Raw genomic sequence first — 12,897 nt, forward strand, 5'->3', positions numbered from 1 at the left:
GTTAATAGGAGCATGCGTTTTTTGGTGTCTGCTTTTTAGTCGTGTCGGTAAACACGACTGCAGCCATGTATATGGCCTTGTTACAATATAATGTACTGTACTACAATTAGTTTCAAATATCTGTATTGTTAGTGACTCCAGAGATTCAATAACATACAGTACATACATTTATTTAAACATCAAAAGTTTTATTTTTACTGTCAATACCAAAAAAATAGACCACCAAAACATTTAGTTTACTTGCAGCTTATTTTTCTGAATCTTTACCCAAATATTTTTGTCCAATTATTTCAATAATTGCGGAACATGCACACCAATGCATCACTAGTTACACACCGGTGATGAAGTCACACCAATGCTACGCATCACTGGTTACACACCGGTGATGAAGTCACAGAACATAACCTCAAAATATTACCAATAACAGACATGTTTTAAGTAACATATTTTAAAACAACAATAAATTACAAAAACATTTTTCAAAAACCAAAACAAAATTAAAGTTAAGATATATATGTAGACACTATGTAAAGAGAAATATGAAAAACTATCCAATTTGTTACCATTTTACATTATAAATAATAGATTAAAAAAAGTTGACAATGCAGTGGTTATCCAAAGTTTTGGTTAAATTATACAAATTTAAGATATTGTCAGATGACTTAATATTTATTATTATTTACATATTTAATAAACATAACATGTTAATAGTGATTTTATGGGCAGCTGCATTGGGGCTGCTCATGGTCTGAGGCCCCTGGAGCACTGAGGTCCCTGGAGCACTGAGGTCCCTGGAGCACTGAGGTCCCTGGAGCACTGAGACCCCTGGGAGCACTTAGGCCCCTGGAGCACTTAGGCCCCTGGGAGCACTGAGATCAATGGAGCACTGATGCCCCTGGAGCACTGAGGTCCCTGGAGTACTAAGACCCCTGGAGCACTGAGACTCCTGGAGCACTTAGGCCCCTGGGAGCACTTAGGCCCCTGGGAGCACTGAGGCCAATGGAGCACTGATGCCCCTGAGAGCGCTGAGGCTCCTGGGAGCACTGATGCCCCTGAGAGCACTGAGGCCAATGGAGCACTGAGGCCCCTGGGAGCACTGAGGCCAATGGAGCACTGATGCCCCTGAGACTCCTGGAGCACTCATAGCTGTTATGCCACTGAAGTGTATGCTGTAAACATACATGTTTTCTATTTACTTTTCCACATAATCTCTTACTTAACATCCAATGAGAGTTTAAGAGTTCAAATGAATGTTTCCAACACACTTTACATTCACAAAATGGTTATGCTGAGTAGAGTTGTTTTATTGGTTAACATTTTCAATATATTTACATCATTTATGTGTTTAACAGTAAAAATTAGTAATATGGAAGAATTTTAACATTTTCAAGCATAATTGAATAAAAGGAACGAAGAGAAATAAAGAAAATAAATTGGTCTTTCTGCTTCCTATAATGCAATAGATTCCAGTCCTGAAAAGAAAAACACAAACGTGTTAGCCGATTCTCAGTCTCATCATATCTATCTAGTATTATAGGCAAATTTTAAGATACAGCATCACATGTATTTCACATGTGATGCCTACTGTATATCATAGACCCCAACCTTCCATGATACAGGAACCACATATGCAGGATACACATGTCTTTTCAAAAATTACAGTACAGAATTTTACAAGAAATTACAAATGCATGATATTTTGAATTTTATGAAGGGTATATAGTACTGTACATACAAAATAATACACAATATTCTGTTACAAATAATAAACAATCTCAATGAATTAATGATAGTTTATTTTTAGTTTATTATTAAATCATTAGTTTTTACTGTACCTTATGAGGATGCTCCTTGTACAAGTTCTGGAGGTTTAGGACTTTTTGGATGTTTATTTTCAAAGTGTTGTGTATACGTTTTAACATCTGGCATTTGTGTCTGTAAGAAAAGTTTAAAAATACTAAAAAAATAAAAAACAACTACTACTACTACTTATAATATAATTATTTTCTTTAGTACAGTTCTTAGTGGTTTTACAATATTAGGCGCTTTATAAATCTAGGATGTCATTATTATTTTATAATTTATTTATAATAAGATTTGTTAATCCACTACAAACGAATTTAGGAAGACCTGTTTTAACTACATGATGTCACAGGTTTTAATGTACTCTTGGTTATAATACCTACCTTACATACACTACATGTATATATCAGTGCCTTCTTGGCTGAATCCTTCTTATCGCCACTCTTTGCCGCCTTTAATTTCTTCTGCTTCTCTGCATTTTTCTGTTGTGATTGAATTTTTTGCTGTCCTCTTGCCATTGTGTATGATTAACCTACAAAAAAAAAGAATTGTATACTTTTTTATTTTCTTTATTAATTTCGGCTGACCCAAGTTGACCAAAGGAGTGACAAAAGAGCTCAACTGCTTCTAGAAGTCGGTTAGCATTTTTCTTCCATCGATTTTGTTTATTTGGTGACTCTATTTTGGATCCCAGAACGTTAACATTATCAATCAAATAAATAAAACAGTACTTGTATTATTTATATTTTACTATCTGATGATAGTATACTATAGAACTGGGTTGACAAAAATAATTTAATTGATTGATATGATCTGATGAGCCTATAGTATTAATTATTATATATTTATTATAAATTATTACAATTAACATACATATAAATCCAAAGGCAAATTACTGAAAAAATGACAATGCTGTGGGTATCAGTGACTGGATCTCAATGGAGATTTATGATACTGTACAAAAAAAAAGCGAAAAAAGCTAAATCAAAATGATACAACATACATATAAATATACATATCAAATACTAAATCCAAGACAGTTTTTAATTAGTATTTCGGTGAAAAGATATTTACTAAAATGTGTTATTTATTAACTAAGGCTAGGCCCAAGTAAGGAACACCATTCTCCCTACTGCATCTGTCGAGAAGGCTCATCCAGCAGGTATTTACCACCATTGCTTTTTGTTGTGCAATACAATACATAAATAAAAACACAGCATGGCGATTGATTTGAAGAATGGACCAATTTTCAAATGAATGGTTTACGGTACCACGGTAACGTATCGTATTAATTTATAATGAAACATGTAGTTTATTTTCTATTTACAATAGTTTTATAAGAAGGAAATGTTCCTTACAAAAGCGTTGACAATAATGATAAAAGAGCTAGGCTTAAGCCACGTACATACCTGTCCCCTACCACCGATCATAAACACTGTTTCTCCCCGTTTTTTAGAGGAGTATTGTAGGCCTAGCTAGCAGCAGCTTTGCGTAACTAAATATAATAATTACCGAATATAAAAAAAATAATATGCAGCATTGCAATACATAAATATTTTAATTTGATTATTGTATGTTTTTAATTATTAAAATATAGATCGCCTTAGTAAAACACGTGTAATTTTAGTGCACAAACTTTACTTTTGATGATTACTTTGTACAATGGTTCCCGGTGATTCCGGTTATGGCACGCCGAAAATGCCATCAGTATAGTATACATTTTATTTTAGATATTAAATCAACCAAGACGAGCTCTTCTTCGGTAATTCAAATGTGTCCCAACACGTTAAATACGCATTTTGTTTTGCGTCAACCTAATGTTTATTTAAAATTGTGTTACTTCTTATAGTAATAAACACTGAGACACCCGACTGGATCGAACCCCGAATTCACCGTTGAACACCATTCAAAACGTTAAACAAACGCATCAGCGATTTTAATTAGGGTGGAGATGATGATTTAATATGGTTCATCACATATGCATTGTGCAAAACAAACAGTTATTCATGGTTATAGATATATACACTAGTATTTGATTTGCATGAATAGCTAACAATGCAGTCGGTGAAGCGAGTGTAAAAATAAATATTTAAAGTAGACTTATATATAAATAATTTTGGTTGTGCATTCTCATTTGCGTTTTACGTCGGTCTCATTTATTGTTGCGTGCAAAACGATATAGGGAAGTATGTGGAAAATTATTTTGCTGTCCTGTGTTGTGGTATGTAGGTCTGCTTTAGTTGTCTTTGTGTTTCTGTTCCGAAGATTAAAATATCGACTGTTGTTTTCATCGTTTCATACTGGTATTTTTAGGATTAAAATCTGCCACAATAAAATATTCAATACAGGGAGAGGGGTCTTTAAATTATCTTTCAAATCTACTAAATACAATTATGTTGGTCCATGCCTTTTTAAATTCTATATACTGTATTAACTATAACGTGTGTGGGTCTTCATTTTCTCATAGGTTTGCTCTGTCGCCGTCACAGATAAGTCTGGTAAGGGAACAACATTTTTTAAGGTTATACTATAGTTTTTTTGTGATGTCTAATACATGTATAGTAGTTCGTCGTGTGAAAATTATATAATGCTATGTCGTGCCTAGATTTTAAAACTAAGATCTTAAAATCTGAGTTTTCAAGGCACTCATGTTTATCCTAATCAAGACGATACATTATTTTTCTACATACAAATAAAAGATATTATTATTATTAAGTGTTTATTTTAGTATAGGCCCTAACTAGGGAAGAGTAGTTAGTAGTCTTTTCTGGGATAACCATTTTGGCAAACCAATGACGTCATAATCACATCCACTGATCATAACTGGGTCGATCCTCTGGGAGACCAGTATTTGACAAAAGAGGTCACCAAGTAGGCTATAAAACTAGAACAATACCATTGATTGTTCTTATTGATCATGACGTCATTTTATTGCCCTTTTAAAAATATTATTTTCATCCAAGACAGTCATTCTGTAGCTCTGGATAAAAAGTTTTCTAACTTCTGTATCTTTTATCTGATGAGGACTTTGTCAAAAAAGCAAATTGTGACGGATCAATCTATATATAACTATTTGGGTTTCGAAATCTTCTTTTTTTATTGATTTAGGCCTACGAAAGAACAGAATTGATATTAAAGAGTTTATTTCCAAACTATCGGTGTTTGTCTTGTCTTTCTCTCTCTTCATACCGTCATTATTATCTTTATTGCAAAAGTTAAGTACATACAGTTGCCGTCATTGTTGCACTCTAACATAAGAGTTGTATACCAAGAATTAAGACACAAATCATGAGATGGAAAATTTAAAAAATCATCCAAAATAGTTATATCATGATCAATAATATATTAATTATTTTGAGTACTTCGTTACCTCGTCGTGTATTGTAGAGGAATGTGGAAATATTCGGTGTTACAATTACGGAGAGTGTGAAGAAAGTAGTGCCGGTACGTTATTCTGCAACTGTCGTGGGACTCTATTCCGAGGAGAAGAATGCTTAGAAGGTAATAACACCAGAATTCACTTTTCTTGTAATATTGTAATACATATACCGTGTGTTTCTTCAATAAATTGCAGTGGCGCGGATCCAGGGATTTTGAAATAGTAGGAAGGGAAGGTGCTAGCATGGAGTAACTAGGGTGAAATGAAGCGTTGTACTTAATTTTTGATCTCGATCTTTTGCATTACAATTTGCGCAATTTAGGTTGTGGGAAAGTGGGTTGCGGCCGACTGGATCTGAAAAGATGAACTTTCTTTCTAAATATTCTTTATTGTTTTTATTTATAGAAGATCCATGTAAACCAAATCCGTGCGGTCCCGGAGAATGCCTGTATGATGCGACCGAATCTACTGGATACAGGTGCAATTGTGGGGGAACGGGACTGATGGGGAGTATGTGTGAGGAAGGTACGGTTTCGTCACAGCTTCGTCTAGTAGTAGCTTCTTTTCACATCACTCGTCTTTTTTGTTTAGCACTATAACATACATTTGTATCTACCTTTTTAGCCTACATCACTACCATATTTGGGAATATCACTACCATATTTGGGCATACGAAACTTTTTTTGTCAAACTAGTTTGATAGTGTGGACAAGGGCTTGAATTAACTGTATTCTTTTCACAGATGATCCATGTTCTCCGAGTCCATGCGAGAATCGTGGGCAGTGTGTTTACAATGTAACCGCAATGGGTGGATTTTCGTGCCGTTGCAACGGTACTGGGTACACTGGTGACATTTGTGAAATAGGTGATTTAAAAATATTTAAAACAAAATAAAAAGTATAAATAAAAGTAATCTTTGATATTTTTGACAGACGATTAATATTATGTTATTATGCGCTCCCTCGTTATGGATAGGTATACTGTCCTGCAGTGGCATAACGGCTATGAGCGCTTACTGGCTAAACCCAGGGGCCCTGAGCTTATAGGGGGCCCCTGAGTATGAATAGTTTAATCCAACTACCCAGCGTTGAAGGGCCCTTAGGAGTGCACAGAGAAAAAAAAAACAGGCATTTATTAAAATATGTCGAAAAGGCTAAAAACGCCAGAGACTTTCAGTGTTGGAGGACCACTTAGGGTTGCTAAACCAGGGGCCTCTGCGTCACGTCACCGCTGCCCTGGCTTAATACGAATCTTATCTTAAATATTTGACAGATGACCCCTGTTCCCCTAGTCCATGTAATCGTGGAGTGTGCGTTGGGACCGATACAGATTACAGGTGTGACTGCTTGGGTACAGGTTTTACTGGAATCAACTGTGACGTCGGTAAGTAACTTTCAATGTTTCGTAAGCGAAAATGTAAATTGATAGTTGTTGGTTAAAGAGTCATTATTCTGAGTCTCAAAAAGAGGTTGTAGGTCAGTTATTAATATTCGATGGTGTCACACTTTGCTTTGATATTATAAAGTTGTCTACGTTGGAGCAGGGAGTTGTAAAATATAACTCCCTGATTGGAGGAAATGTTCTTTCTTTCCAGGAGCTATTAGAGCCTTAAACATGTAGACACTTTTTGAAATGTTTTTGTTTTGAGTTCGTGTTGTGTCCGTTGGATATTGTGCTCCGCCAACAGTCCAAACATAATTTCTATATTATTTCAGATGATCCCTGTCATCCAAGCCCATGTTTACACAAGGGAAATTGTTTAAGAGACGAGGATGATACATACATATGTGATTGTATAGGAACCGGTTATATTGGAGACAATTGTGAACTAGGTAACCATTTATTTTAATTGTTAATAGTTAGGCCCTACTGTGTGTTTTACTTTTTTTAGTGGAAGTGGGGGTGGGGATGGAATCCTTTATATTACGTATGGTCCGGTAACCAATGGTAGTTTCCGAAAGAAGACAAAAAGATGGGCACATAGACATACCCCTGCCGTTCAATATCCGCAAGAACTTTATTTCGTTGGTACCAAAAATAGTTCGTAAACACTAGCAAAAGTGGATGTAGCATGGTGGTTAACGTGCTTGCCTTTCAATCCTAAGGTCCAGGGTTTAATGACCTAGTGCCAGGGTTGTAATCTCTTTCAACTTTCAAGCCTCAAATTAGTTTATAAAGCACGATCAAAATTATAAAATAGTTTATCCATCCTGTAATTGGCGAGTTTGTGCTCACTGTTGGATCCGTATGAAATAACTAACTCTATTTGTAACAATTTTGTTTATATTAGTCAATCCCTGTATTCCTAACCCATGCAAGGCAAAAGGAAAATGTGAGTTACTCATGGATGATTTGGGGGAGTTTCGGTGTGACTGCGGCCCATCATTCGGCGGCAAGTATTGCGACGATGACATATTTATTCAGCATCCATCGTTGAAAAAAAATGACGACGTTCATAAGATGAAGCAAACAATTTAGGCCTAAAGACTTTGTGATTCGTTGTTCGTTCCTATTATACGTTAGACCACACACAAAGCAAGTAATTTGACCAATCACCAGCGAAGGTTCTGATGATCCATTGCGTCGTGATTGATCAATCTAATTGCTTTGACTAAAATTTCGATTTACATACATTAAAAGGCATATAATAGGCTATTAGATTGATAGTAAAATATTATATAAATTAATAATATACTAATAATATATTTATGAATTTCCGATTTAAAACCTTTTTTTGCGATCAGTGATCATACAGTTACTATTTTTTTCTCATTTCATTGTATAATAAGGGTTTAGTAAGATTTGCGTCAGTGAAAGGCCTATACTGTAATAGGATAATAGAAATGATGATAGTAAAATACTAATAAATTAAAAATATACTTATAATATATTTAAACATTTTCGATTTTAAACCTTTTTTTTTGCGATCAGCGACCATCATATAATTACTCATTTTATAAAAATGTATAGTAAAGGGTTTACTAAGATTTACAATATTTTGTAATAAATGTAATGTTATAAGATGTTAGTAGGCCTATGTATTGTCAAGGTATTGTATTTTTTATTTTTACATTAAAAGTATTGACATTCTTCGAATGAGGTTAATATTATTTGTTATTTACTAATCATTTAATATCATATTTTATTGAATTGTACAATGGTAATACACAAAATATTTTGCTAAAAAATGTGATTTTATGTAATTATTTTATCGAAAAATGGCGTAGTTTGTGACAATTGCCGACCGAGGGGGAAACATGATAATTTTTGGCGATGTTTTAGATTTTTTAATTATTTCTTTAATTGTAGGCCTTAAATATATACAGTACTAAAAACCGTGATATTAACTTTTGAATGAATACAACGTTATCCCTAATATAAATAGAACTTATATTAAAAAGAAACGAGCACCAGTGGCGAAAATTAGCATTTGGCGCTTCATAAAAAATTAACGTTTTTCAGACGACGGCGGCTCAACTTGTCGGCGGCTCTACTTGGCCCAATATTTATTTGTTTACGTTTGAAAGCCTAACAACCGCACGACGATGGTCTCTATCTCCGATAAAGAACTATTATCCGAATTAATAGGACATTTAAATTGGTGAAAAAGTATTCAATTTTTATTTGTTAACAGAAATATTTACAATAATGATGCTTTAAAACCTATTATTTATTCTTACTAAAAATTGTTTACCTTGATAATATTAATACAATATAATTATAAATTAAAACTTATTATTACTATGTGACATTAACGCTTATTTTACCATATTTGGTCATATCTTGGTCAATTTCGGTTATACAAACTGCCTATTGATTTTTTACATATTAAAATATTATGATTATGAAATATTTTATGTATATTTTAAAATAAATTGCACATTTTAGAAGTGTTCCCCAAAACAGGAGGAATGTTTAGTTAAAATCCTAGACTGCACCAAACACTCCAAATAACTGACAATATAGTGACGTAAGGCAGAGGCCCCTGGTTTAGGAGCCCTCAAACGCTGGAGGCCGGGTGTTTTTTAAGCATTTTTCGACATATTTTAATGCCTGTTTTTTTTTTCTCTGGGCAGTGCTCAGGGGCCCCATAAGCTTCTGGGTTTAGCCAGTGAGCCCTCATAGCCGTTATGCCACTGACAATATAGGCCTATTACATTTGAAGATCAAACCCTAACAAACAATGCGATATCGAATCACACAGTGAAAGCAGCTTAAAAGGGTCATGCTTTGCGATTTCAAGAGCATGTGGTATGGAATCTGTGATCCATAGATACTTAAATGGAACGTTGCTATTGGATGTTGTGAACGACTTCCATGATTCCTTTGGAAACACAGCATGTGTGATGTACGCAGATACGGATTTGGCTCCTCTGTTCATTAAAGCCTAAATGGAAAACAAAATTGATTATTCTTATAACGCTGACTGTCTTTCGACACAACACACTTCACACAGACTTCTCCCATAAGAGCGATTATTGGCCAAAATGTTCATAGACTTATTTATAGATTAATATTTATATTACATATATTTAGACAGAAGTGGCTATTGAAACGGTTGGCTGTGTAATCGGCACAGTTGGCTTGGCTATTCATCTAGTGTAGAGTCTTTTATTGGCACTGTCAACCCTAAAAACAAGGCATAAGGCTCTGTCTACACTATCAAACCTTTTGTGCAGAAAAATGTGATGTGCCCATATATGGACATGATGATGTAATATCACTAACATATTTGGCCATATTACTACCATATTTGGACATATCACTACCATATTTGGGTATATTACTACCATATTTGTATATTCTGTTACTTATTAATCTTGATACAAACCTCAGCACAATTCTTTAAAGTTCCTCCAGTTTGGACAAGATCATCGACAATGATTACATTTTTTTTATCTGGATCACCTGGTAACAAAACAAACAATCAACTGGTCTGTCATTGGTCAATCAAAACAATCAACTGGTCTGTCATTGGTCGATCAAAACAATCAACTGGCAATGGGTTAACCGAAAATATTTTGGGCACACAATCTGTTGTGTGGGAAAATTCCATGAATCAGTTTTTGTATCCTGGATTTGAGACTGATTGTTGTACAGTTGGAAAAAAACCTTTAGGGCACAAAAAACCATATTAACATTACATTAGAGTATGATAGGTTGCACTAATTAAAGACCATTAAAACCCCTTGTAATTGAATGAATATCCAAAAATGATCACACCTTCCTTAACTTGTACTATACGTTTATCTCCATTTCGTATCTTCGTACACGTGATGATATGAAAGTCCGAGAACATCGACTGGAAGCGTTTGCATGCTCCTTCATCTGGGAAAGCTATGCAAACATCACGCTTGAATGCATCTTCAAGCTTTGTTACCTCTCGGAGTAGCAATGGTATTGCACTTTCCAGCCTATGACAAACAAAAAGTAAAGTTCAGTATAAATATGATATCAATTCTGTGGCACTGAAAATAGAATCCCTGATACCGCCCCAACTCCTATGTGACAAAAATTGTGGACATGATCACATGATGATGTCATAGAATTTTGATAGTGTAGACAGAGCTTAAAGTCATATGGCTAAGTGGACCGTATAGGTAGTAACTAACATTGAAAGGTTCTTAATTACGCAATAAACATTGAATAATTAACAACTTACATTATATAATAATAAATCACACACATTATGACAACAAATTTAAATATTTTAAAGTGGAGGTTCACACAAACAATTTTAAATTTTTATTTTATTCAGTTCATAATAAACATTATAAATATATTAAGGTATTTTTTTAAATTGTCTGTATCCTACATGGTTATTATAAAACTCAGCAAAAAAAGCCATCTTACTTATTCATTTGCATGTAAATATTTTTTAAATGATGCGTTTTTTTTTAAAATTGTAAAAAAATAGGAACAGAGGAAGCATTCCCGATGAAACCCAACCGGATGATTGTAATTCTTACCGCGGTATAATATTATCTGAAAAGTAGAATCTTTCTTGAAGACAATGTACGTCATAGATGACAATCTGAGCAGGACCCCGGGCAGTACTTGGAATTTGAGAAAGTAGCATTGCTAGTGTCTAAAGAAACAAACAAAATGTTAAGTAGTGTCAATTGATAATGTATAAAGCTCTGTTTACACTATCAAACTTTGTGTGATGTGCCCATATATGGACATAATGATGTCATATCACTACCAGATGTTTAAGCATGTCACTACCATATTTGGTCACACCACACTTTTTTTGTCAAACTACAGTAGTTTAATAGTGTAGACAGAGGTTAAGAGACCACATAAATATGGAACATTCAAGTACTATAAACAAGGCACATAAAAAGATGAATGTTTTTTAATTGGGTTCTGTGGTGGATTTAAGCCCAGGTCTTCTCTAAATTTCACAAATTGAAATGCAAAAGATAGTACTTTAAATTGGATCTGCCACTCTGGGGTTAATAATTAAGCCTGAGAGAATAATTGTTGTTTCGGTGGTTCATTGGGGTGATTCGTTGCACCCTGGTTCATTGGGGTTCACTGTGGTTCTTCATTATTGGGGTACAGTGGTTCATTTGGGTTCGCTCTAAATCACCTTAGCTGTTACAACTTGTCCTTCTGTGTCAACACGTTCCATTGTGCCAGTCGGAAAATATGGAAGGATAAATTTAAAAGATCTTGCCAAATATCTGAAATAATATAATGACCAATCATTTTATCAGAGCATTTATAGAAAATATTTTTTAAGAAATGAATAAAGATAAAAAATAAAATAAACAAATAAATTTCTAGAAAAAAAACAATTACCTAGGCATTGTGTACAACATACTAATTTGTTCAAATACAACTTCTGGCGAATGAAAACTTCCTAAAAATATAACTGCAAAAAAAAATGTTGAAATTGTAAATTTTAGTCAACCAGACCCCCAGTGGGGAGCTGTGGTTCAGGGATATTATACTTCCATGAATATACAAGAAAACTTGTTATATTTTATTTACTAGTTTTTCTGCCTGTACGTTTTAAGATAGATCATATATTTAAGAAGTCAGCCTTTTCATACCATCTCTACCCGCACACTCCTTCACATTTTCAATAAAGAGATTTGGCCAGCCATCATTGAAAGACTTCCAGTGGATAGTTTTCCGAAACTCTACAGTTTGAAACCGTCTTTTAAATTGAGGCGAGCGCTGTAAATAATAATAAAAAAAGTTTTAATTAAATTAGTAATTACTGTACTAAACTTGCAACAATTTTATAATTAATTTTTTCTATAATTTAACAAATTTTATAAAAAATATCAATAATATTTAATTTACAGTATATAATATAAATTATACAGTATATACACATAGGCGCCTATGTGTATATGCTGCCACCATGTTTGTCTCCATGCCAGTGAAATAGGTCACCACACTCGCACACAGAGCAGAAAGCGTGACCTTCCGAATTATTTTGAAATACAATTAAGAAAAAACTACTTCATTTTTGTTCGGTATGTTTACTTCTTTAGGTGACAGAGGTGTTTTGGTAGATTCTACATCACACGTTTGTTTAATGGCTTCAGCCAAACTCTCCATAGAAGGATGACAAAACAACAAAGCAGAGCGACTCGAAAACTCGGAGAAAGTCGCCATTTTGAACATTCCAATAATTTCTAGGGGGAATCTCATTTACTAACTTAAATATCTACCAAAAATAAAATTAATTTACTCGA

At 34.0% G+C, this 12,897-nt stretch overlaps 3 protein-coding genes across 7 annotated transcripts; 1 reads left to right on the forward strand and 2 right to left on the reverse strand.

Moving 5' to 3' along the window:
- Positions 1-106: 106 nt before the first annotated feature.
- On the reverse strand, positions 107-3,465 carry LOC140058001 (zinc finger protein 706-like). 4 transcript variants are annotated; one of them, XM_072103681.1, is made up of 5 exons: positions 3,213-3,265; positions 2,677-2,757; positions 2,187-2,335; positions 1,836-1,935; positions 107-1,472 (listed from the first exon to the last, which is right to left on the reverse strand). In XM_072103681.1, exons 3-4 carry the CDS (start codon positions 2,319-2,321, stop codon positions 1,837-1,839), a joined length of 234 nt encoding a protein of 77 aa, XP_071959782.1. In that variant the 5' UTR covers positions 2,322-2,335; positions 2,677-2,757; positions 3,213-3,265; the 3' UTR covers positions 107-1,472; position 1,836. The 4 variants fall into 4 exon arrangements, with proteins under 4 accessions (XP_071959782.1, XP_071959895.1, XP_071959740.1 ...); XM_072103794.1 differs by lacking the exons at positions 2,677-2,757; positions 3,213-3,265 and adding an exon at positions 3,445-3,465; XM_072103639.1 differs by lacking the exon at positions 2,677-2,757 and having other exon boundaries at positions 3,213-3,349.
- A 433-nt stretch (positions 3,466-3,898) lies between these two features.
- Positions 3,899-8,845, forward strand: LOC140058625 (uncharacterized). The gene is made up of 8 exons (XM_072104352.1): positions 3,899-4,024; positions 4,271-4,301; positions 5,191-5,304; positions 5,588-5,707; positions 5,925-6,047; positions 6,455-6,565; positions 6,898-7,014; positions 7,473-8,845. The coding sequence occupies exons 1-8, from the start codon at positions 3,992-3,994 to the stop codon at positions 7,658-7,660; spliced, it is 837 nt and encodes a 278-aa protein (XP_071960453.1). The 5' UTR covers positions 3,899-3,991; the 3' UTR covers positions 7,661-8,845.
- Positions 8,846-8,850: 5 nt separating this feature from the next.
- Positions 8,851-12,817, reverse strand: LOC140058490 (uncharacterized). Of its 2 annotated transcripts, none has more exons than XM_072104158.1 (8): positions 12,686-12,817; positions 12,244-12,370; positions 11,990-12,062; positions 11,778-11,871; positions 11,152-11,270; positions 10,406-10,596; positions 10,014-10,090; positions 8,851-9,569 (listed from the first exon to the last, which is right to left on the reverse strand). In XM_072104158.1, the coding sequence occupies exons 1-8, from the start codon at positions 12,815-12,817 to the stop codon at positions 9,336-9,338; spliced, it is 1,047 nt and encodes a 348-aa protein (XP_071960259.1). In that variant the 3' UTR covers positions 8,851-9,335. The 2 variants fall into 2 exon arrangements, with proteins under 2 accessions (XP_071960259.1, XP_071960340.1); XM_072104239.1 differs by having other exon boundaries at positions 8,856-9,569; positions 12,662-12,808.
- Between the last annotated feature and the right edge of the window lie 80 nt (positions 12,818-12,897).

Source organism: Antedon mediterranea, chromosome 1, assembly GCF_964355755.1.
Source record: "Antedon mediterranea chromosome 1, ecAntMedi1.1, whole genome shotgun sequence".
Lineage (NCBI taxonomy): Eukaryota > Metazoa > Echinodermata > Crinoidea > Comatulida > Antedonidae > Antedon > Antedon mediterranea.

Excerpts from the sequence above, each read along its gene's own strand:
- LOC140058001 (XM_072103794.1), bottom strand. The coding sequence starts at position 2,321 with ATGGCAAGAGGACAGCAAAAAATTCAATCACAACAGAAAAATGCAGAG. Across the intron at positions 1,936-2,186 it reads ATACATGTAGTGTATGTAAG|ACACAAATGCCAGATGTTAA; the intron begins GTAGGTATTATA and ends CTTTTCTTACAG.
- LOC140058625 (XM_072104352.1), top strand. The coding sequence starts at position 3,992 with ATGTGGAAAATTATTTTGCTGTCCTGTGTTGTG. Across the intron at positions 5,305-5,587 it reads AGGAGAAGAATGCTTAGAAG|AAGATCCATGTAAACCAAAT; the intron begins GTAATAACACCA and ends TTTTATTTATAG. Across the intron at positions 5,708-5,924 it reads GGGGAGTATGTGTGAGGAAG|ATGATCCATGTTCTCCGAGT; the intron begins GTACGGTTTCGT and ends TTCTTTTCACAG.
- LOC140058490 (XM_072104158.1), bottom strand. The coding sequence starts at position 12,817 with ATGGCGACTTTCTCCGAGTTTTCGAGTCGCTCTGCTTTGTTGTTTTGT. Across the intron at positions 12,063-12,243 it reads GGAGTGTGCGGGTAGAGATG|TTATATTTTTAGGAAGTTTT; the intron begins GTATGAAAAGGC and ends TTTTTTTTGCAG. Across the intron at positions 11,872-11,989 it reads ATGTTGTACACAATGCCTAG|ATATTTGGCAAGATCTTTTA; the intron begins GTAATTGTTTTT and ends ATATTATTTCAG.